General features: G+C 40.9%; 1 protein-coding gene across 4 annotated transcripts in view; it reads right to left on the minus strand.

The window, feature by feature from the left end:
• Positions 1-26,456, minus strand: part of ipo9 (importin 9) — a 211,830-nt gene that overhangs the window by 45,310 nt on the left and 140,064 nt on the right. For all 4 annotated transcript variants that reach the window (XM_060910599.1, XM_060910601.1, XM_060910600.1 and 1 more), the window contains exons 18-21: positions 5,169-5,444; positions 4,614-4,780; positions 4,090-4,223; positions 3,889-4,008 (exon numbers count right to left, since the gene is read on the minus strand). In XM_060910599.1, the coding sequence (XP_060766582.1) occupies positions 3,889-4,008; positions 4,090-4,223; positions 4,614-4,780; positions 5,169-5,444 (697 nt within the window). The remainder of the gene's footprint in view (positions 1-3,888; positions 4,009-4,089; positions 4,224-4,613; positions 4,781-5,168; positions 5,445-26,456) is intronic.

The following is a 26,456-nucleotide window of genomic DNA, read 5'->3' on the forward strand; positions in this document are numbered from 1 at the left end:
GAATGGGTTTGGTTTGTACGGACGGGATGGTTTGGTGTCTGCTCCATACATTTTCAAAGATAAATTTGTGAGGCAAATTCACATAGAAGTATTTGAGTGACGTCTTGTCACACCTGAGTTGGAGCGCTGAGTGCCCACTTATGCATACAGCTCGAAGCAGTTCATACCATCTGGAAACAAAAGTTAGAAGAGCCATCCCAAAGAGCTCACTGCACAGTAAGTGTCAAGGCTTGTGTTAGGCGCTTTCATTTTCAGCGCTGGAGCCAGCAGAAGCAGGTGATGTGTTGTGCCATATGCATTGTGTGCAGCGAGCGCACAGCAGCCAGGAATTTGTTAGGGTTAACCTCCAAAACTAAGTTGCTCATAAAACTACAACCTTTTCTGGTTCTAACAGTACCAATTAAGACCATGTAGACCCTTTCTATTTTGTGCTATGTTAGGTAGAGGTGTGTGTGTGGGGGGTGGGGGGGGTGTGTGTCAGCACGCAATTACCGTTATTGATTTTTACTAAAATCACCATATCTCTGCAACCATAAATGATTTTTACAACTCCATTCTCTCATTCAAGTACTTTTGCAACTCTCACTCCAGCCATTGTCATCAAGTACACCTCTTTCCTCTAATTTACAGTGTGATAACTGCCCAAGTCTGAAATTAGATAAGAAAGCTCTGTGGTCCAAAATTAAAAGGCTGGAACGTCAAGTAAAAGAAAAGGAAACACAAATACAAGTCAATCAGAGCAACCGGGTGAATGCATTTAAAAACTATGGTTGATTCTCCAATAACTGTTTCAGCAGGTACATATACAGATTTTATTTCTTTGTGCTTTTTTATTTCCTTTATTTAATCTGACTTCAAATCCATTGCATTCCTAAGAATGCAATGGATCTGGTGTGCCTAAAGGCCCAGTCCTACAATACTGATAACTATAACTACAATTATAGCGCTAACTATAAATAAATCAGTCCCCTGCAGTTTGTGTGGTTGGCGGTCACACCAGACCAATAACGATAACCCGGGTCTGGGTTTATCGGCATCGGTGAGATTGCTTCTGGACCAATTTTCCCCAGACCTGAACCTGATCCAATAAAACATCTGACCAAATCAGGTAATTGTTTACATGTGACGATGACTGAGCACGTGATCTTTTTCCCCCAAACATCTTTGTACATCCTTGTTGCATCAGTGGAGGAGAAGCTGATTATAGAAGTGTCAAAGAATCCCATACTTTATGACAAAGCACAAGCTGTACAAAGATACAGCCAAAAAAGATGTATGGAAGATCATCGGCAGTAGACTGGATATGAGTGGTAAGTGTGTGTGGCAAAGTGTGTGTGAGGTTAAAACCGAGATTTTAGAGCATGCAGCCATACACACCACATACACAGCCACAAATACTATCTGTGAATCATGTAAAAAAGATTTTACAGCACAAGGTCTCATGTCTGATGTACTTTAAGTGCCCACTGCCAAATAATATTTTTTAAATTACCTAAATTAGAGGAAATATAAAAATTGTCACCTTACTCACACCTGAGTTGGAGCGCTGAGTGCCCACTTATGCATTCACAAAAGAATATTCACATAGTAACAGCATGCTAATTACTTTCACTGTTTTGGTTTTGATTGGTTTCTTTTTCACAGTGGGAATGCCCACCATAAACAGGACAAAATGAGTCAGTCATAATTTAGGCTACCTGTTTGTGTTAAAGATTCATGTATTAGAACTGTCAAAGCAAAACACAGGCATGCGTCATGTATGTACAGTGTACAGCTGTGTCCGTTATGCCACTGACTGTCCGAGTGGGTCCGTTACATGCGGGAGTACCAGGAGTCTGAGATTAGCAGTCATCTATGTGCTGCAGGATTTCATGCACTCAGACTCTCCTTTTCTTCTTCTTTCAGCTTTGCTTTCTGTGCAAAAGTAGCTCTTGCTCGCCGCCACCATCAGTCATTGTGTGCTGCTGAGTGCACTGGGTGTGCACACAAACAGCATACAACCGCTACAATTTCCTGCGAAAACCAACAACTGATGGTCGGGATTACAGTTGCGATGTGACCGCTCCGGATTGGAACTAAATTCAGGCATAGTCATAGTTCCAGTTATAGGTATAGTTATCGGTGTTGTGGGACCAGGGCATAAAACAGCACTCAATATTCTCTACAATCAAATCAAAGTCCTTCCCATGCCACGTGGCACACAGGGCGGCGCCGATCTCCATTTCCGTAGTCCTTGGGCTCTTGCCTATTACATAGCTAGGGTTACAGCCGGGGGCTAGTCCTCTGGTAACCGCGAGAGTTTGACTCCCCACTCGCATCTGTATTGTAGCGTGCCTTGCCAGACGGCAGTAGGTACCATTTTTATGATGGTCTTTGGTATGACCCGACCGTGAGTAGAACTCATGATCTCCCGATCAAGAGGCGGACACTCGGCCAACTCACGGTCATTCCCTACAATAGGCACCTCAAATAAAATTATAAAAATTATAAAATAATATAATTATTAGGGGCGGTGGTGTAGTGGTTAGCGCTGTCGCCTCACAGCAAGAAGGTCCGGATTCGAGCCCCGTGGCCGGCGAGGGCCTTTCTGTGTGGAGTTTGCATGTTCTCCCCGTGTCCACGTGGGTTTCCTCCGGGTGCTCCGGTTTCCCCCACAGTCCAAAGACATGCAGGTTAGGTTAACTAGTGACTCTAAATTGACCATAGGTGTGAATGTGAGTGTGAATGGTTGTCTATGTGTCAGCCCTGTGATGACCTGGCGACTTGTCCAGGGTGTACCCCGCCTTTCGACCATAGTCAGCTGGGATAGGCTCCAGCTTGCCTGTGACCCTGTAGAACAGGATAAAGCGGCTAGAGATAATGAGATGAGATAATTATTATGACATGTGTACCATCCCCTTGTAGATTTTGTCATCTTTTTCAAAATAATTAGTATCAAGAATGCATGCCACTGCAGAGATTATTATAGTCAGTGTGGACACAAAAGAAGGCAATAGCGCATATGACGTCACACATGCAGCGACGGTGACCTGTAAATCACTGCGATCTAACGGCGGACAAGCTTTTAGTGATTTTTGGAACAGAATTCAGACACAAAAAAATTATATTTTCAAACAATTTTTTATTTAATCGGTGAACTTTACAACCTATTTGAGCACATCACACCGAAAACAAGGGATTTTATAATGTAATTTTCATAAGACTAGCCCTTTAACCACATTAGGATTTGATTAGGGAACAGCTGATAGAGTATTTCACCTTAAAAATTTACACAGATTACCAGTAAATAGTGCATTTTTTTTTTACATTTCTTACCCCATAATTTTTCTTTTTGATTGCTGGCAAATTGTTTACTTCAGGTCTTTTTAAAAAACTGCAGCATTGCTGTGTGGCAGTTTTCTCGCTCAGCTAACCATTGTTATGGGATTGAGAGGGGAGCGTGACATTTGACTCTCCACAACTGTGCGTCCATCAATCCACCCACCACAGCTTAGAAATAGCCACTTTTTTTGTGGGAAGTTTTAAAAAAGGCCCACCTTCCTTTCCACAATCTAGAATTCATTTGTATGTTACTTTATATATTTTACAAGCATTACATGTAAACGCACACAACGCTGTCCGAAAGCATTCCAAAGATTTTATATCATCTGGTACCCTATTTTTCTTTTACAGTCTCCTGGCTGATGGGAGTGCTTGTCTGGACTCTTGACACCACTGGTGTCATTACAATTTAGTTATACTAATCTTATGAAACCATAAGACTAACATGTGCAGTGGGTCACAACACAACCCATGTTATGAAATGTTCATCATCAAGAAGCTTGTAATACATGGCAAATTCCAAAATTTTATATAATATAGCTTTAAATATTTAAGTTAAATACTTACCTTGACTCCAGTCTGCAGGGTTTGCTCGATGTGTGCTTGCCTCCACTACAGATGACAGCTCATTGACAAGAAGTTTAAAAATCTTCACTAGCAAGGGAATGTTAGTCCACCGCTCTGGGTCTTTAATGTGTTACACAGAGAATTATCAGAATTCCGAAGTCACATTAAAACCACATTTTTACTAAAAATATGTATACTTACTTTTTGCAGATTTAGATCGAGTGCGAATACCTTCATCGGGATTAAAGAGTTCCTCCCCTTTGACTACTATATCTTGCAGGCGCTTGTCATTGGAGTTAATGCCATGCTGAAGGAGTTTGCACAAAGCTATAGCACTACAAGCAAAAAATAAAAAAAAAAGTTGTCACAGCACATTGAATTGGTCTCTAATTTACGCTTGTGATATAGAACAAAATAGAATAGAATGCCTTTATTGTCACTGCACAAATGTACAACAAAATTTAGTTCATCATAGGAGAGCAAAACCACTGCATACGTATGCACTTCAGCCCAAGGCCGTCCCATGTTAACCTAACTGCATGTCTTTGGACTGTGCGGGAAACTGGAGCACCTGGACGAAACCCACGCAGACACGGGGAGAACATGCAAACTCCACACAGAAACTTCCAGAACCTTCTTGCAGTGAGGCGACAGTGCTAACCACTTGCACCACCGTGCCACCCTATATAGATATAGAGATGATGGGGAAAGTAGCAAGCCCAAACCTGACTTTTCCTTCATACTGCCCATAGAAAAGATGCTGGCGGCTCATCCATTCCATCATGACAAACTCTAGAGCAGGTTTTCCTGTCGGCCCTGGCAGACTGGACAGAAACTCCAACAGAGGCTCTAGTTGTGAGTGGACCAGGTGAGCAAACACCATGATCAGAGACTGAAAAGGGAAAATGATGAAACAGATCAACAGTGTGTTTCTTAAGCTAGGTTTAAAAAAAGGAAAGCTGTCTCTGCCAAGTGGTTTGGAAAGTTCCTTTAGTCAAACATTTGTTCGACTTGATTAGGGCTTTGAGAGTCCATCTGGAACAAACTAAAACTGTCCTAGATTTATATAATATTGAACTGTATAATACCAGTGGTCCTAAATGACAAAGATTTATAGATAGCTTTACTCCAATTTTTTAAAAATTGTTCATCATTCCAGACAGCCTTAATACAGTTTTTCTTTCATTGCTTGATTGTGAAGATAACTAACAGGACCCAAAGTTAAAAATACCCAAGTCATTAAGAGAGATTTTGGGTATAAGCATTTCATTTGCACTTACCTGCATGACACTGAGAGTCTCAGCTTGCTGCATTTTACTAAGGATGGCACGTAGCATTTGGTCCAGTTGCTCCCCCAGCTGTGTGCTAGCACGAGCAATCAATGTAGAAACCAGGCGACCAACGAAGGTGGCAGTGAACTCTGATGTGCGTGGGTCCAGGAGCTGACTGACCACCTGCATGATGTACCACAAGCCGCTGTGGCCCTGCTCATCCTGCCACTGACCCACCTGCTCCAGAGCCACTGAGACATAAGCCCGCAAACACTCACCGCCATTCTAGAAGAGAGTTAAGGCAAGGCAAGTTTATTTGTATAGCGCATTTCATACACACAGGCAATTCAATGTGCTTCACAAAAAATAAAAGCATAAGAACAGTAACAAAGAATTAAAGTAAAAGTAAAATCATTAAAATCCAAGATTAAAAAGAAATTAAAATAAAGTAAAATCATCTCATCTCATCATCTCTAGCCGCTTTATCCTTCTACAGGGTCGCAGGCAAGCTGGAACCTATCCCAGCTGACTATGGGCGAAAGGCGGGGTACACCCTGGACAAGTCGCCAGGTCATCACAGGGCTGACACATAGACACAAACAACTATTCACACTCACATTCACACCTACGGTCAATTTAGAGTCACCAGTTAACCTAACCTGCATGTCTTTGGACTGTGGGGGAAACCGGAGCACCCGGAGGAAACCCACGCGGACACGGGGAGAACATGCAAACTCCACACAGAAAGGCCCTCGCCGGCCACGGGGCTCGAACCCAGACCTTCTTGCTGTGAGGCGACAGCGCTAACCACTACACCACCGTGCCGCCCAAAGTAAAATCATTAAAATGAAAATTAAAAGAAATTATATTAAAGGAAATTAATTACACTTTAGGTAAAAATTAATCAAGTGAGAGCATCTGAAAACAGCTTTGTCTTGAGCCTGGATTTAAAACTAACAACAGTAGGAGCATTTTTTATATCATCTGGAAGTTGGTTCCAAAGCTTAGCAGCATAGCAACTAAAGGCTGCTTCACCACACTTCGTTTTGACAGCTGGTATTACTAGCAAGTTTTTCTCTTGTGATCTTAGAGACCTAGTTGATGCATATAATTGAAACATATCCAGTAGGTAGCTGGGTCCCATCCCATTTAATGTTTTAAATAGAAGAAGTAATGCTTTAAAGTCAATTCTATAGCTCACTGGGAGCCAGTGCAGAGACCTTAGGATTGGAGTGATATGGACTACCCTTTTTGTTCTTGTAAGAACCCTTGCTGCTGCATTTTGGATTAGTTGAAGCTCTTTGATAGTCTTTTTTGGAAGACCTGTGAAAAGGCTATTGCAGTAATCAACCCTACTGGAGATGAAAGCATGAATAAGTTTTTCTAGATCATGTTTTGACATGAGACCCCTGAGTTTAGAAATGTTTTTAGGTGATAGAATGCAGACTTTTTTACCACTTTCATATGACTGTTGAAGTTAAGTTCGCTGTCAATAAGGACACCAAGGTTTTTGACAGTATCCTTTGCTTTAAGCCCCTTAGTTTCAAGAACAGTGGCAATCCTAAGCCTGTCCTCCTTTTTGCCAAATATAATTGCTTCAGTTTTATCTGCGTTCAGCTGAAGAAAATTGTGAGACATCCATTTGTTAATTTGGTCAGTGCATCTATGAAGAGACTCAAGAGGGGCATAGTCATTAGGTGACATAGCTAAGTAAAGCTGAGTGTCATCTGCATAGCTATGGAAGTTTATTGAGTTATTCTTAATAATTTGTCCAAGTGGGAGCATATAAAGGTTGAATAGTAATGGTCCCAGGATTGAGCCCTGGGGAACCCCACAGTTCAAGGACACGGGTGATGAACTGTGGCCTCCAATGGCCACATAAAAAAAAAATCTTTGTTGTAGGTAAGATTTTAACCAGTTGATTACTATACCAGTAAATCCAACCCAGTGCTCCAGTCGATGCAACAGTATGAAATGATCTACCGTGTCAAATGCAGCACTTAAGTCTAAAAGCACCAAGACTGATGTTTTACCAGCATCAGAATTAAGACGTAGGTCATTCATGACTTTAGTAAGAGCTGTTTCAGTGCTATGATTGGCACGAAAACCTGACTGAAACTTATCAAAACATCCGTTTAATGTCAGGAAGGCAGTTAATTCATTAAAAACAATTTTTTCAATTATTTTACCAACGAATGGCAAATTGGATATGGGCCTGTAGTTGTTGAGTACTGAGACATCCAGGTTATTCTTTTTCAGTAGGGGTTTTACAACCGCTTTTTTCAGAGATGAGGGAAACATGCCAGCTCGTAAGGAGGTGTTGATAATCTGAAGTACCTCGTCTGATATTAGGTGAAGAACAGATTTGAAAAAGACTGTAGGTAAAATGTCCAGTTCAGATGTGGAGGAGCTGAGACTTTGTACTGTTTTTCCTCAGAGTCTCAACATCAATTAAACTAAATGTTGACATTGTATTACGACCCCCTCTCTCTTTATCCAATGGTTCCAGATTTTGAAGTGTTTGCACCTGTGTGGCTATATTCATACGTATTTTATCAATCTTTCCTTTGAAAAAAGATGCAAAGTCGTTGCATGTATTAACTGAGAGAAATTCAGAAGGCATTTGTTTTGATGGGTTTGTTAGCTTTTCAACTGTAGAAAATAGTACTCGGGTATTGTTGATATTCCTATTAATAATGTCAGCAAAAAAAGACTGTCTTGCTTTAGAAATTTCTAAGTTGAATTTACATAACATCCCTTTGTAGATTTGATAATGAATCTGGAGTTTAGATTTACGCCATTTTCTTTCAGACTTTCTACATTCCCTCTAACATTTTAACTGTTGGATTTAGTTTCCAGGGTGCTTTTCCTTTGTCTATGACTCTTTTGGTTTTTAAAGGAGCAATAGCATCCATAATATGATTCATTCTTGAATTAAAAATTTCCTTTAGATCATCTGCACAATCTGAAGATTGACATGGGAGTTCTGAGAGTGCCTGCTCAAAAAGAGCTGCTGTGCCATTGGTAATTACCCTCTTTTTTACAGTCACAGACTTGTTTTGAAAGTGAGGGGAAATGGAAACATCAAAGAAAACACAGAAATGATCAGATATACCCAGGTCCATGACACTAGTAGATACGTTAAGACCCTTAGTGATGACAAGGTCGAGGGTGTGGCCATGGGAGTGTGTTGGCCCTTGTACATGTTGTGTTAGGTTGAAGGCATCAATCAGTGTAAGAAATTCATTTGCATACGTGTTATCTGGATTATCAACATGGAAGTTAATGCAATGTCAGGAGTAGGCGTCAGACAATAAAAAAATTTTCTCCCATTTTCAAACTTTTCATGAAAAATAATTTTCTTTACCCCATGATGATGCAAGTTTAACAAGAACACCTTACTTCACAGATGTTACCACCACTGTCCTGCACAAAATGCTAGGAGTTTAACAATATATATTTACTAGTAAACCATTTCACATTATACTTCTATCTATTTACACATCTCAAACAAAACATAGGCCAACAACAGGATCGACAGACTGACAGTTGAGTCCAGAAGTATTTAGACAATGACAGTACTCTTAATTTTGCATCTTTACACCACCACAATGGATTTGAAACGAAAATGAAGATGTGACTGATGTGTAGACTTTCAGATTTAATTCAAAAGGATTAACAAAAATATTACATTAACCGTTTGGGAATTACAACCATTTTTACACAGTTCCTTCATTTCCACAGGCTCAAAAGTAAATGAACAAACTAACAATTATAAGGACCATTTTTAATACTTTGATTTAACTCCTTTGCAGTCAATGGCTGCCTGAAGTCTGAAACCCATGGATATCATCAAATGTTGAGTTTCCTCCCTTGAGATACTTTGCCAGGCCTTTACTGTGGCTACTTTCAGTTGCTGCTCGTCTGTGGGCCTTTCTGCCTTCAGTTTTGTCTTCAGTTCATGAAAAGCATACTCTGTTGGGTTGAAGTCAGGTGACTGACTTGGCCATTTAAGAACATCACCTTTCTTTGCCTTAAAAAGCTCTTGGGTTGCTTTTGCAGTATGTTTTAGATAATTATCCATCTGTACTATGAGGGGCAGTCCAATCAGTTTTGCAGAATCTGATTCTGAACAGGAGGCATAGCTCTGTACACTTCAAAATTCATCCTACTACTTCTATCAGCAGTCACATCCTCAGTAATCACCAGTGATGCAGTTTCATTGGCAGCCATATATGCTCATGCCACAATACCATCTCCAGCACGTTTGATAGATGATTTGGTATGCGATCATGAGCCCTTACTTTCCTTCTCTATACTCTTCCCATCATTCTGGTACAAGTTAATCTTGGTTTCATCTGTCCAAAGAATCTTGTTCCAGAACTGGGCAGGCTCTTGTTTTTTTTTTTTTTAAATACCTCACCTGTGACAGAGTAAGCAGGCATGGTATTGTAATTAGTTTATGTGCCTATCTTAACAATCTAGCATCTAGGGCTTCTGGTGGCGCGCTACATGGCATGGCAGCATAGTCATTGAGCTCCGGGCATCAGCCTTAAATTCAGTTTTCATAAGTTCAAGTTAACTTTATTGTCAATAATGCCATATGTGCAGGACATACAGAGAATTGAAATTGCGTTTCCCTCTTATCCGCAGTGCAAACAGTAATAAACATGAAATATAAAATATAGGTACAAGATATAAACTATAAAAAGGAAAAAAGGGGGGAGGGGAAAAAACCCGGGGTGTTACACACACAAGATAAAGCTATCAAAGAAAAGACAAAACAGTGGCAATCCAGAAAGTGCAAATGTGGCAGTGTGAACAGAATTAACAGTATAAATTTAAATGTGACGAATGACAATATAAACAGAATGAACAATGTAAACGGGAACAGCAGTCTGACATTATAGTAATTATCAGTATAAATATAAGTAAATCTCATTAATACTACACACAAACAAACAAATTGCATCTCGCTTCAACGATGAATGGGAACAAAGTCAAGAAAGGAGGGTATGAACTACGCAGTAACTTTGAAAGAGAATCCGAGACGGAGGCTGAAGCTAGCGAAACTCCAAAACAAGATGGAGGCTGCAGAGAGACCGAAACTTTGGATTCAACACACACGGTGGTGAGTGAAGTTATGACTACGGGAATGGCAGCGCTCCAGGCCGAATTGAAAAAAGACCTCTCAGACTTCCGCATGTGCTTCAGGGAAGATATTAAAAAACAAATGGACAAATTTATATCAGAAGTAAACCGGAAAATACAAGATGTGACAGGCCAAATTGAAGGAGCAGTGAAACGCGTAGGCCAGATGGAAGAAAACATGCTCGACATGGAAAGATGGGACATCAGAGTCAAAGATACTCTCACCCAGCTGCTTACTAATCAGCGGGCGCTACAGGAAAAAGTGACCGATCTGGAGGGGCGCTCCAGGCACAATAATATCAGGATCTATGGCGTCCCCATGGACGCCAAGGGCACGGCAGAGGGCACTTTTATTGAAAGCTTCAAGACAGAGCTGGGGAGCGAACTTGGCCGTGGACTGGGGATTGAGCGCACACACCGCGCCATGGCATTGAAACCACCACCAAGTGCCCCACCACGCTCAATGGTGGTTCGTTTCCTCCAGTTCTCTGTCAAAGAAAAGATACTTCACGCCGCCTGGAAAAAAAGAGCTCCGTGCCCAAAACAAACGGGTGTATTTTGATCATGATTATGCAACTGAGGTGCAGAACAAAAGGAAGGAAGGAATATATACCGTACCCATCAAAAAAATACTACGAGATAATGGCGCAAGTTTCCAGACCCCACTAACAAGAATGCGTGCTTTTTTTTTTTTTAAACGGGCCCTGTAACGTACAACAGCATTGCACAAGCAGCAGAAGACATGCGGAGGAGAGGATATATGGTGGGTGAGATCCCCGGCGGCAGGACCAAGAGCAAAGACATCTCGGAAGAGACGCTGGCTCAGCTTCTACCCTGGAAGACAACAGAGGTCGGACCCGGTGGAGAAAAGCACCAGTTCCAGGAGCAGATTTGGGAGAAGTTGAAAGAGTCCCGCAGAACGGAACCAGGAGCCACAGCAAGGGATGAGTGAGACATTTAATCATAATTTCCCCATTATCTCATTATAATGATGTTTAGTTAAAACATAGGCTGATGCCCACGGGCAAAAGACAGAGCCACCAAACTTTCTTTTTTTCCCCACTACTGAGGGCCCCACTTTGTGGCCAGCCCCCTCACTGTCTAAAGCGACATGACAGCTTTTCTGATGGAAGTTCAGTTCACTGTTCTACAAAGTTTTGTTCTATACTGTACTGTTTGTTACCAATGGTCCGGGGTGATACAAGAATGTCTCAAATGTAAGACTGACGCATTATCAACATTATAATATACTGTCTCTGAATGTGAATGGGCTGAGTAATCCGGTCAAAAGAAGCAAAATGATAGCTAAAATAAAAAAGAGAAAAGATAAATGTGGCATTTTGGCAGGAGACGCACCTTTCAGGTGCCGAACATGAAAAACTTAAAAAGATGGGGTTTAGAAACACCTTCTTCTCATCATACAAGAAAGGAAAAAGAAGGGGAGTAGCTATATTGATTTCAAATGCTGTCAAATTCGAATTAATATCCCAAATTAATGATAGAGAAGGTAGATTTGTTTTGGTAAAAGGGAAGATATACCAGAAAGAAGTGACATTGTTTAATGTCTATGCTCCCCCTGGGAGCAATATAACATTTTTCAAAAGGATATTTGAACTAATTACATCACAAACGTATGGGACTCTCATTTGTGCAGGAGATTTTAATATACTTCTGAACCCTTCTTTAGATACAACTAATAGAATAAGAAGGAATTTGATTGAAAAATGCATAGACAAATGTACTGAAAGACTTGGGACTTATTGATGTATGGCGGGCTCTGAATGGTTCAACTCCAGGTTATACTTTTTATTCGGCTAGACATACAGCCCATTCAAGGATTGACTATTTTTTTTTCATGTATAACAAAGATCTACATAGGCTGAAATATTGCAGAATAGGTCAGAGGGATCTTTCAGACCACTCAGGGATTTTTCTAACTTTACATTTAGATGGTAGACAGCGAAAAACTTTGTGGCGTCTTAATACCGGTTTGCTAAATGACCATACCTTTAGAAATTCAATGGAGAAGGACTTGACATTATACATGCAGGATAATAACAATGGTGAAGTAAACCCCTGTATATTATGGGATGCAGCTAAAGCTGTCCTTAGGGGGAAGATTATAGCCAGGACAGCGCACTAAAAAAGATGAAAACCCAAAAATGAATTGGTTTACAGGAAAAACAGAGACCTGAAACAAATACACATAACAAATAAAGAACCCTCGATTATACAATAAATCAGACATACTAAATAGGAAATAGATAAAATACTAGGTGAGGAGGTGGAGAAAAATATAAGATTCATGAAACAAAGATATTATGAGGCTGGCCCTAGGGCTGCAAAATTGTTGGCTTGGAGGCTCAAAAAACAACAGGCAGAAAACACCATCCACAAGATTAGAGACTCTACTACAAATAAAATTACTAACAATTTGGAAGGCATACAAAAAGCATTTGAAAGATATTATAAATCCTTATACTCTCAACCAGAACAGGTTGATAACCACGCAGCTGCTGAATTTCTGAGCTCCTTAGACCTTCCCACACTAGGTAAAGAAGCTAATATGATAAACTTCTCACCAATAACAAAGGAGGAAATAAGTAAAGCTATCTCAAGTCTGAACACTAACAAATCACCCAGCACGGATGGCTTTCCTCCAGAATGGTACAAGTCAATGAAAGACCACCTGGTCCCTTATTTGGAGTCTAGTTTTAATTACATTCTAAAAGGAGGCTCCCTCCCTCCTGGAGAGAGGCCTTCATATCTGTGATCCCCAAAGAAGGCAGGGACAGAGTGGACTGTAAATGGTACAGACCTATTAGTGTTTTAAATTCAGACTATAAATTGTATGCCACCATTTTAGCAAAAAGAATGGAACCTGTAATGCCCCTGTTAATAGACGAGGACCAAACGGGATTTATAAAGAATAGGCAGACACAGGACAACAAAAGAAGACCCTTACATACCATCGAACAGATTAACAAAGACCAAATTAGTGCCATCATTCTCAGTTTAGACGCAGAAAAAGCATTTGATTCAGTTGGGTGGGAATTTCTGTATCTAGTTATGAAGAGATTTAATTTTAGTAAGGATTTTATATGCTGTATTCAGGCACTTTATGCCTCCCCCACTGTGAGAATTAAAGTTAATGGCAGTCTGTCTGATTCTATAACTTTACAACGTGGTTGCAGGCAGGGCTGCCCTCTCAGCCCCAACTTATTTAATTTATTCATCGAACCTCTAGCCCAAACAATACGTCAGCAGACAGAATTAGAAGGTATTTCCATGGGAGAAGGGGAATATAAAATAAGTCTGTACGCAGACGATGTATTGATCACAATACAAAATCCTAATTTAGGCCTGCCTCTATTAATGAAAATGCTGAAAACATATGGGGAATATTCAGGATATGCTCTAAATATACATAAAACAAAGGTTATGACATTTAATTACACACCTACAGAAGAACTCAACACAATGTATAGTTTTAATTGGAGCACACCCTGTATTAAATATCTGGGAGTGAGTTTGCCTAAAGACATGACAATTATTCAATATTAACTATAACTGTGCTAACAAAAAAATATATGAAGACCTTGATGGGTGGAGCCTGCTGCCTCTTGACTTCGGTAGCAGAATTAGATCAATAAAAATGAATATCCTTCCTAGGTTATTATATCTCTTATCACTGCCAGTGGAAATCCCTCTGAAACAATTCAGAGAGTGGAATAAACATATTTCACGATTCATCTGGAATAAACAGAGATCAAGGGTTAAATTTTCCACCCTTCAGCTCCCGGAGGAGAGGGGTGGTAAGGGATCTTTAAGGGATTACTATTTAGCAGCCCAACTGAGACCCCTAGTATATTGGTGTAATTCTTCTTACGAGGCTAAATGGAAAACCATGGAGTTATCATTAACAGATGTACCAATACAAAATCACTGCTTGGTTGTGTGGGAATGGAGGAAAGAATTACATACAGAGAGCCAATGGGTTAACTGCTCATTGAAGGTATGGGTGGAGGTGGCTAAAAACTTTGAACTCCAAAAACAGATAAAACTACTTAGACAGCCAGCGTATGACCCCGAATTCACACCAGCATTACTAGATCATAGGTATAAACAATGGACCTATTATGGTGTTACTGCTGTATGCAAAATTGCTAAAAAATGGGAACTTAACAGCTTTAACAAGTTATGTCAAATGTATGGACTAGGTGGACATGACTTTTACAGGTACTTACAGTTCCGTGACTATTTTTGTAAAAAACTGAAAGGTTGCAACACAGCAGAGCCACCAGCAATTATTCATATATTTATGGATGCATATAACTCTGGGAACATTAAAGGACTTATAAGCAAGCTATACCACAGCATCACCTCATTGAAGAAGGACTCTACAGACTATGTGAAACAACGATGAGAAAAAGAGCTGAACATTGTGATTACAGAGGACCTGTGGCTGAATGCCTGGAAAATACAGTCATCCTCCACCAACTCTTGGACTTGGAGAGACTTCTGTTGGAAAAGCTTAATTCATTTTTTTTTTTATAACTCCCAAGCAGAAGTCCAGACAGACCAGTACACAACTGGCCTGCTGGAGAGAATGTGGAGAGGTCCTTGCTGATTATGCTCATATTTTTTTGGTCCTGCCCCTCCATCCAGTTTTTCTGGAGGGAAGTGGCAAAAATTATTTCAAAGGTTCTATGTTTTAATATGAATGTATCATTCACAACTCTCTACCTTGGGAATATGCCAGATGGGTTGAGTAGAGCTGATGTATACCTACTTAGGGTCTTGCTGGCTGCAAGCAAAAAGGCCGTCACAAAATGCTGGCTCCAGAAAAATGCCCCCACTACAGATTCTTTTGTTAATATTGTAAAACAACTACATGTATGCAGTGGTTCCCAAACTTTTTGGCTGGGGACCCCCTTTTGGACTTCAGAATATTTTTGGGACCCCCTGACATTGAACCCCCCCCACCACCACCCATTATGCAGTGTGTAGTGTAGTAATAATAACCATAATAATAATAATAATAAGACGGATATTAAAGTTGCTATTTTTTATTCACAGAAGAGCATTATCCACAGAAGAGCATTGCACATCATAATAAAACAGAACATTACACAGAACATCAGAATATTTTTTCAGTGACTTGTGTGTGCTTGCTTTTCAGTACAGAGTTTTTCAAATCTTGGTGATAACTGTGAGATCGCCACCCTTAGTTCGTTTTCAATGTTCAACTTTGCCCTGTATTTGGTCTTGATGGAGGCCACTGCAGAAAAGCCCACCTCACAGAGGTAGGATGTGGCAAAAGGGAGGATTATGGCCACAGCCTTTCCACCCAACAGTGGGTAGTCTTTTTCCACCCCAATCCAAAAGGCAGACAGTGACTTGGCCCTAAACTGCTGTTTGTATCCTATGTCTGAGGTCACATCAATGAACTGTTCCTGTTCAGTAACACTGAGATGAGCAGGTGGCCTTGTATTGAAGGGGTCTGTGATCCATTCATAGTGTGCCAAATCCATAACAGGAAAGTACCTCTGAAAATGTTGTTGCAGGGCAAAAATGTGTGAACGAATGCATGGCATGATTGTGTTGTGACTGTTGGTGTTATGGAGAAATGAATGCAAGTTCTGAAAGCAATCTGTTGTTCCCTCCTCAATCATCTTTCCCCACAGTTCCAATTTCCTTGTAAATGACTGCATTTTAGCAACAAACTGAGGGAGATGGGTGTTGGGTCCTTGCATTTGCAGATTCAGTTCGTTCAGTTTTTGGAAAATATGTCACTGAGGTAGGCAACTGTCATCAGGAACCGTTCGTCGTTGTAACAGAGTGAGTGCCAGTGCATGATTCTCCTCCTCGAGAAAAATCCGTATCTCCTCTCGCAGCTCAAACACCCTGTTCAATACCTTCCCACGTGACAGCCATCGCGCTTCGCTGTGAAACAGAACTGCCGTGTGTTTGGAGCCCATTTCTTCACAGAGAGCAGCAAAGAGTCGAGCTTTAACAGGGCGCGTTTTGATATAATTGACAGTGGCGATTACGTCCGTCATCACCTTGTTCAGTTCGGGACTCAGCTGCTTCGATGCCAACGCTTCTCGGTGAATCATACAGTGGGTCCACTGCACATTGGGGGACACACGCTTTATGAGCGCTTGTAGCCCACTGCGCTTCCCAGCCATAGCCTGAGGCCCGTCTGTACACACTCCAACACAGCACTCCCACTTCAATTTTGCCTCTTGCAAATAAGTGTCAATCACTCGGAACAGTTCATCAGCAGTGGCTCGTGTTTTCACCTCCTTGCAGAATAGCAGATCCTCTCTCATGTCCTCTGTATCAACGAAACGGATGTACGTGATTAATAAACAGTCTCGGTTGCTGTCAGTGGCTTCGTCGACCTGCAGAGCAAACCGGGTGCTTGCACGTACTCGGTCGGTGAGCTGCTCCTCAATGTCGCCAGCGATGTCATGTATGCGTCTTCCAATCGTATTATTTGAGAGGGGGATCGCCCGTAACTTGTTTGCTGTTGCCTCGTCGACCATGGTCCTCACCATTTCAATGGCACAGGGCAGGAACACCTCCTCCGCTTCTGTGTGTGGCTTCTTGCTCTGCGCAAGGAGGTAGGCCACTTTGTAGGAGGCGAGCTGGGCATTGACATTGACAGACGCAACTTTAGTGAAGTTCACCCGTTGTGCCTGAAAGTTCAAAAGTTTCCGCCGAAAGAATTCAACCGGCTTGTCCTTGTGCTCGGGGTGTGCCGTGTCCAGGTGACGCTTCAGCTTGTTTGGCTTTAAACTTTCTGTTGCCAGCACCTTCAGACAGAGAACACACTGCGGTCGTTCCTCACCACCCACCAATGTGCTCGTAAAGCCCATTTCGATGTATGCATCATCATACCGCCTTATCTTTTTCGCTGCCGAAGTGCATGGGAACTCGTCCTGTGCAGCAGCCTTGCGTTTTGTAGGAAGCACCCGTAGAAATTTGTCCATGTTGTCATAAAGTCGCCGTCCGATGTTTTGTTCTGAATCTCAAAATAGGGACCTGTTTTATACAGTTTGTATTCACAGGAGGAGGGTTTGCTAATAACAACAACATCAGAGCAATCCAACAGATTGGCGGTTTAGCATAAATTGAATGGAATTAATATTCAAGGGCGGAGCGCGATTACTGAGTGAAAGGGAGCAATTGAATTCTAATGACCGTGGCAGCTATACGGCTGATGCATTACCAACATTCCGACGCCATTCAAAACATTCCAATGCCCGTTTTTTTTCTGTGTTATGCAAACAGTCCCGTCTCTCCGCGACCCCCCTGGAGTCCCTCTGCGACCCCCAAAGGGGTCGCGACCCCCACTTTGGGAACCGCTGTGAGCAAATGACTTAGTCAGACTCCAAAAAGATCTAGGGGAAAAACAATAGCAGAAATGGCAAGCCTATTTGGCTAATGAATGAGACTGTATGCATATACTGGGTATGATACTTTGTCTTTTGGATTTACTGATCACCCCCGGACCTTGAATATAGGTAATTGTTCAATGTTTTGTTTTTGTCTTTTGTTTTAACTTCCTGTATTAAAAGATGAAAATGATCTATAAATAAAGAGTTAAAAAAAAAAATCTAGCATCTAGACGGTTGCACCGATTGACTTCAAAATTTCACGGTAGGTGGGCAATGGTCCATAGATGACCTGATTAAATTTTGGGGGTAATCAGGTCAAGGTGAAGGTCAAAGTCACTGGAAAGGCCAGGCAAGGTTTGTTTTGCCTGGCAACACTTAAGATAAGTCTAATTTTGCCTTTCTATTCTTCAGTGTTACCAATGGTTTAAATCTTGAGGTAAACCTTCTGTACTCACATTCATGAAGGCATCTCTTGATTATAGACTTTGACAATAATACACCTACCTCCTTAAAAGTGTTCTTGACTTGGTTCAATGTTGTGAAGGGGATTTTCTTCACCAGATAAAGAATTTTGAGATCATTCACTTCAGTTATTTTCCATGGTCTTCCAGGCCTTTTGGTAAATGTTGAGCTTGCCAGTGTATTTCTTCCTTGTAAGAATGTACCAAGTTGTTGATTTGGCCACTACTAAAGTTTCTGCTATCTCTTATTGGTCTGTCTTGTTTCTCATGGCTTCCTTCACTTGCATCAACATCTCTTTGTACCACATATTGAGAGTTCCAATTAACAGCTACCAAATGCAAATACAACACTTGGAATCAACTCCAGACCTTTTATCTCCTTAATCTGTCATGAAATAATGAAGAATCAGGCCACACCTGTCCATGAAACTACAGTTAGGTCCATAAATATCTGGACAGAAGCAACATTTTTCTAATTTTAATTCTGTGCATTACCACAATGAATTGTGAACAAAATTCAGATGCACTTGAAGTTCAGACTTTCAGCTTTAATTCAGTGGGTTGAACAAAATGATTGCATAAAAATGTGTGGAACTAAAGTATTTTTTAGAACACAATCCCTTCATTTCAGGGGCTCAAAAGTAATTGGACAAATTAAATAATTGTAAATAAAATATTCATTTCTAATACTTGGTTGAAAACCCTTTGTTGGCAATGACTGCCTGAAGTCTTGAACTCATGAACATCACCAGATGCTGTTTTTCCTCCTTTTTAATGCTCTGCCAGGCCTTTACTGCAGCGGTTTTCAGTTGCTGTTTGTCTGTGGGCCTTTCTGTCTGAAGTTTAGTCTTTAACAAGTGAAATGCATGCTCAATTGGGTTGAGATCAGGTGACTGACTTGGCCATTCAAGAATATTCCACTTCTTTGCTTTAATAAACTCCTGGGTTGCTTTGGCTTTATGTTTTGGGTCATTGTCCATCTGTATTATGAAACGCCGACCAATCAGTTTGGCTGCATTTGAGCACACAGTATGTCTCTGAATACCTCAGAATTCATCCGGCTGCTTCTGTCCTGTGTCACATCATCAATAAACACTAGTGACCCAGTGCCACTGGCAGCCACGCATGCCCAAGCCATCACACTGCCTCCGCCGTGTTTTACAGATGTGTTATGCTTTGGATCATGAGCTGTACCACGCCTTCGCCATACTTTTTTCTTTCCATCATTCTGGTAGAGGTTGATCTTGGTTTCATCTGCCCAAAGAATGTTCTTCCAGAACTGTGCTGGCTTTTTAGATGTTTTTTTTTTTAGCAAAGTCCAATCTAGCCTTTTTATTCTTGAGGCTTATGAGTGGCTTGCACCGTGCAGTGAACCCTCTGTATTTACTTTCATGCAGTCTTCTCTTTATGGTAGATTTGGATATTGATACACCTACCTCCTGGAGAGTGTTGTTCACTTGGTTGGCTGTTGTGAAGGGGTTTCTCTTCACCATGGAAATTATTCTGCGATCATCCACTACCGTTGTCTTCTGTGAGTGTCCAGGTCTTTTTGCATTGATGAGTTCGCCAGTTCTTTCTTTCTTTCTTAGGATGTACCAAACTGTAGATTTTGCCACTCCTAATATTGTAGCAATTTCTCGGATGGGTTTTTTCTGTTTTCGCAGCTTAAGGATGGCTTGTTTCACCTGCATGGAGAGCTCCTTTGACCACATGTTTTCTTCCCAGCAAAATCTTCCAAATGCAAGTACCGCACCTCAAATCAACTCCAGGCCTTTTATCTGCTTAACTGAGAATGACATACCAAAAGTAATTGGACAATTGACTCAAAGGCTATTTCATGGGCAGGTGTGGGAAATTCCTTCGTTATGAAGGAATTTCCCACACCTGCCCATGAAATAGCCTTTGAGTCAATTGTCCAATTACTTTTGGTCCCTTTAAAAACAGGGTGGCACATGTTAAGGAGCTGAAACTCTTAAACCCTTCATCCAATTTTAATGTGGATATCCTCAAATGAAAGCTGAAAGTCTGGACTTTATGTCCATGTCCATTATATAACTATAACTTAAATATGTTTCAGTAAACAGGCAAAAAAAAATAAATGTCAGTGTCCAAATATATATGGACCTAACTGTATTTATAAGTAAATTCCTCATTTACTTTTGAGCCTGTGAAAATGGAGACTATGAAAAATGGATGAAAAAATTACATTTTTAAACAGCTAATGCAATATTTTTGGATAGAAAAATGATAATGAAAATAATATACTGCATCAGTAAAAGGAAGTGTTTTGTGCTGGAATAATTGGCCAAATAACTGACTGATCTATTTTTGTGCCAGTAACAGAAATTAACAGGCCATTTTTTATCAGAAATTGCGGATACAAAATTTAAATGCAAATTGTTTATTTTCCTTCTTTGTAAGTTAAAAAATTTAATTGTAAATTAAATAAGTCAGTTTTTCTGAAACCTGTCTGTGTACTTTACATTCATTGAATTTCAGATTACGATGCATAAATGGGACAACAGATTTCAAGACCTGATTTTGAAAATGGCTTATTGCCTACTCAGAAAATGCACATTGAAGCATGTTATATAATTATTGCTTTACGACTATGTCTATTGTTAAAAGTGCTATAAAAATAAACTTCACTAACTATGGCTCAATTTTGTGTATTTTTATTTTCAGCTTACATTTTTCCATTTTTAATTTAATAAGCTGGAAATAAAATAAAACCAAAAAAAGCAAACTGGAAAAAAGCAAATAGAAGGTGTACAAAGGCAGTTGGTTAAGAGGCCAAACCAGCAATAGATAATTATATCCTGTTGAAGGGGGGGGAAGAGGATTGCCCTCAAGGAAGAAGACATGATCATTGACAAAACTGCCAGAATTAATGTGTCAAATTTCAGTTTTGTTAGGGTTGTGCTGTTTGTTCCTGCTTGTCTCTTTCCCCAGGTATTGCCCTCCCCCTTTCTGTCAGCGAGATGAATGACTGAGCACATCAATACTTAGGGCCCGTTTACACGAGGACGCTGTCGGGTAAAAACAATTAAATATTTTATCAGAAGTGCCTTTCGTTTACACGAGGACGGCGTTTCCGAGGCTGAAAAACGGATAAAATTGAAAACGCCTTCCAGAGTGGATAAGTTAAAAACAGCCCCCGTTGCATATCCGTCTAAACTACCCAATACGCAAAACTCTGCTCGGATCTGCTCACGTCAGGTACGCGTTTACGTCATACATATGTCATATACTGCACATGCCAGCCCGGGAAGTAAGAAAGTAAGTAAAAAAGTAAGAGCATGTCTGATTACATCAATCCAACGGACCTTCAAGCTGCTCTGTGTTTCAATGCAGTAGATGTGTTTTCCTGCTCACCCGCCCAGCTGGAGCTCCTCAGTTTGGTATCGCCAAGTTACACACACACACGCACACATGCGCGTGTGCGTGCACGCGCGCGCCGCCTATTCAAGCCGCTCGTGAAACCATAAACCCGAGACTGAAAACAAAACTAGCAGCCGAACGGGTTTATTTTGCTGAGATGGACACTGCCTTTTCTCTTCTTCACCGAAACAAGAGTGAGTGTTACTTAATAAAGGCAGATTAAAAGAGTTTCGGTTTGCTCCTGCTCCTCCCTCGAGCACTACAGTACCTCAGCCGGACCGGTGTTCTGTAAAGTTATCCTAGCAAGTTCTCATACAGACCGTTTTATTATTCAAAACAAGTCATTACAAATTATTTGACTCGGCCAAAGACTCGACCAATACGCACAAAACATAATCGGCAAATGCGTGAAATTCTCACCGATTTTCTATCAGCCCAGCTGATCGGTGGGACAAAACTACTGTTGAATTTTCCTACCCTCCTGGATTTCGCGCATGCGTAGCAGACTTGGTAGGATAACTTGACAGAACAGCAGCGCAGATGTGCAGATCAGACAAGACAGAAGACGTTGCGCATGCGTGCAGACATAGCGGAGACATTTATGCGTCACCGTATAGACGCAGATTTCCTCCTTGAAAACGGTCGTGTAGACGCGGAAAAAAGTGAGAACGAAAACGGACTTTTGCGTTTTTGTTTTATACCGTCCCCGTGTAAAGTGGGCCTTAATTGATCCTGATCAAGGCCTGGTGGATAAAAGATGAGCAGGAGTGCACCTACCGGTATGATGCCAGTGGGTCATTCGGCAGCATTTATTCTGTGTGGTGTAGTGGAGTTAGTAGTTAACTCCCCATAATAGGGAGCAGGGGCGCAGATAGGATTTTTGAACTGGGGGGGACTGACTGAGCTGTCAGCAAATGATTCCATTGTGTGTGTGTGTGTGTGTGTGTGTGTGTGTGTGTATATATATATATATATATATATATATATATATATATATATATATATATATATATATATATATATATATATATATATACACACACACACACACACACACACACACACTACCGTTCAAAAGTTTGGGGTCACTTTGAAATGTCCTTATTTTTGAAAGAAAAGCACTGTTCTTTTCAATGAAGATCACTTTAAACTAATCAGAAATACACTCTATACATTGCTAATGTGGTAAATGACTATTCTAGCTGCAAATGTCTGGTTTTTGGTGCAATATCTCCATAGGTGTATAGAGGCCCATTTCCAGCAACTATCACTCCAGTGTTCTAATGGTACAATGTGTTTGCTCATTGCCTCAGAAGGCTAATGGATGATTAGAAAACCCTTGTACAATCATGTTAGCACAGCTGAAAACAGTTTAGCTCTTTAGAGAAGCTATAAAACTGACCTTCCTTTGAGCAGATTGAGTTTCTGGAGCATCATATTTGTGGGGTCGATTAAATGCTCAAAATGACCAGAAAATCTTGACTATATTTTCTATTCATTTTACAACTTATGGTGGTAAATAAAAGTGTGACTTTTCATGGAAAACACAAAATTGTCTGGGTGACCCCGAACTTTTGAACGGTAGTGTGTATACATGTTATTTCACCTCCCTCACTGCCATCACCAGGAACTACCTGCAGGCCAGGACAATGATAACATTTTAACATAGCCTACGGAAATCCAAAGTTTACACATTATCATCACGCACAGAAATTGCAAAACTGCAAAACTAGTTTTAAAACCGCTAAGTTCCAACTGTTAAACATAGCGAGAGGCTGGGCTACGTGTGTGTAAAGTGTAAACCAGTGCATCCTGACTTTCTAACTATGCCTGTGTGTTGCGTGAGCGGCAGTCAGTCAACAACTCTTCGCAAAGTTTCCTTATGAAACAATATGCTCACTGAAATTATGGCAGGGAACGCCAGATTAAACATTAAAACTGCCTTCTGAGCAGGGCCGTAACCAGGATTTTTCAAATACCGAGGTCAAACATTGTGATACATCTTATTTGCCAAAAAAAAATGTCCTAATATGGTGACTTTTCATACATTTTGGAAACGAGTCAAAATCACAAGCCCAACAAGATGAACATGTAGGTGAACATGTTTATTTTAACAATTTCAAAACTGCACGATCACAAAAGTATTTTGTGTGTGCGCGCGAGTGAGTGAGTGAGTGAGTGAGTGTGAGTGAGTGAGAGTTTGAGTGAGTGATGGAGTGTGAGTGAGTGAGAGTGACAACGCAATCTAGCCGAGCCTGAATGGACTTCAATTGCTTTTTAAAAAATATATGCCCTTTTCAATAGCAAAATACTAGACGGTTATTGGACAAAACCGACTAAAACGCCACATTCGGAGACTGAGCCTCACTGGAGATGGGAGTCAATAAGAGGGGCGGGACAAGACTTCCCGAGAGGAGGCTCATCTCCAGCTGGTGATCGGAGGAGGAGCTGTGAACGCGGCTGGGCTGTTCATGATTGACAGAAAGCAGTCAGAGGCGGTACATCATATTGTAAATAAAATGTGAACATAATAAGTTTGCTACCCGTTTTCATTTCCGTTCGAAAATACAACCAATGATCAAAACAATAGTGTCTTGGGTTCACGTTAGCCTATAGTCTGGTAAGTTAGCAAAATAGCTCAAGTCTCGTCAGTACCCAATAACTTCATAAACAACAGGTCACGACTGTCCAGCCTTTTCTGATCTGAAACGCACCAAATCAAATCGAGAGAGAGAATAAAAGAGAGTTTGTGCCGCCTGGAAAACGAAAAAGCCTATCTAGCTAAGTGGCTTCGACTGTTGTTGCTTGAAATGCTAATTAAAATTGCACTGTTAATGATCATAAGCATTCCGGCACATAACTGTCAGTGACTGGCAAAATTAACTCACCACCTTCCCTCTTTCTTTTTCTCTCACTTGTTGACTTTCCAAAGCTGAGTTTGGTTTGTTTTAGTGTAGTAGACTTCTTCATCTTATGCCAATTTTCAGATTCCACGACTAATTGACAAACTGACTGGCTGCGGAGTCGGACCTTGATGAGAACACTTCTCAACTCTTGTATATCCCGTGGTGCTTAGCTGACTATCGTGAGGCTGCCTAATATGAAATGTTTCCAATGTCGGATATTTCAGCTTCGTTTAAAAATGATTATGTGGACTTTATTTTTAGACAAACAAATGAGAACAGGGGGATGCAAGCTGAATTTAGAATTTTCCACCGATCAAAGTCAGAACGATTTTCATCATATATTAATTTCACATTTCTGAGTGAAAAAAAAAATACCGTGGGAAAAAAATGCCGAGGACATGACCTCGGTGTCCTCAATGGTAGTTACGGCCCTGCTTCTGAGCACTGTATCTAGGCTACCACCGAAAGAAGGAGGCTACCAGAAAGGCTTCTCTACTCCGTACGATTTTACTTTCACTATGACATTACTTTGAACAGACTATCAAAAAACTGCAAGGTGATAAGTAAGGCACAGTTTACTTACAACCATTTTTTTTTTGAAAAAACGATGCAATCGTTTTCTGCCTTTTGGCACCCTTCTTCATGCCGTGTTGGGGTCCTGAACTAGGAGGCGCTGTCCCCGATATGCCTGTCAAACTTGTTGTGGGTAACCATAGCAACCAAGCTCGAGCTCGCAACCTGTGCAGTTGCAACTATGTCTGTACTGCTGTGCACCTCAATAAACCGAATGGTAATTAGTCTTTTGATTTTTCCGTGAGGTTTGCCTTATGCAAAGAAAGACAGCATAGACGTTTTTTCCTCCCTATAAGTGGGGGGGACCGAACGAGGTGAATTTAAATCTGGGTGGGACGAATCCCCCCCTCTATCTGCGCCCATGATAGGGAGGGCGTTTGCTCCTGATGGGGTTTACATGTTTTAACAGTGAATTTCTTGTTGAGATGCTTGTTTAATCTGTTTCTTTTGTGATCGGATGAAGAACTTTTATTCTGAAAATAAACACCTATTTTATTCATATACTTCTGCTTCTTCTCCTCCTTTTTCCTCTCACAGCTAATTTTAATTTGTTGCTGTCTCAATTCCCTGGAATTATTACATTTGGGGCTCATCCAGGATCGTTGAAAAAGTACACTGGTAAGTGGATTTATTGAAAAGGTGTTTCTTTGCGCCAACATTGTGTCCGGTGTTACAGTGGTTATTGTTTTCTGCCTGTCCGTTGTCTAGCCTTCATTAAGCATTTAAACAGCTTCCTCAGATTAGATAGGAAAGTGTCCAGCTGGGCTGTACTAGCCTCTCCATCAGGTACTCAATTATTTTGGCTCTCATTTTGGGAGTAAATCCTGGGCGGGGAAAATTTTCTCGAGCAAGGGTAGGCTTTTCAGGGCTCCAGTCTCTAATGTTTAGCCTGTCAAGTTGCCTCGGGTCCAGCACACTCCAGAAGATAGGTAGGTATGGTTTGCGTTAGGTAGAATCTGGGGGAGTTTGTTTTGGTAAGGCTGGGGCTTGTTATTTGCCCGTTTTTGTATGTGGCATCTGACATCCATGTTACTGCATTCACCACAGGTTGGTGTGAAATAGTTTCCCTATTGGTGAGGTGTTGTGACTAGGCTATTTGTTTTTAGCTTAGCCTAGTCAGGTGGGGGTTACGTTGGTAGATTTGTTAGTTGTGGACTACGCATGTTCATTTGTTTGTGAATATGGCAGCATTTAACTTGGATGAATTTGTGACTAATCCTACACTGGGTCACTCTGATGACTGTAGGAAAAAGGATTTTTTGAAGACTGTCTAGCATCAAAAGATGTACAATCTGACTGTACATCTTTTACATCTTTTATTTTACTCACAGACTGAGTAAAATCATTAAAATACCAACTAGGATCAAACAGGTTAGCAGAGAGAGTGGTTAGCACTGTAAAAGATTGGTTTAGAAAGAA

The sequence above is a fragment of the Neoarius graeffei genome, chromosome 26 (genome assembly GCF_027579695.1).
Source record: "Neoarius graeffei isolate fNeoGra1 chromosome 26, fNeoGra1.pri, whole genome shotgun sequence".
NCBI classification, from domain to species: Eukaryota; Metazoa; Chordata; class Actinopteri; order Siluriformes; family Ariidae; genus Neoarius; species Neoarius graeffei.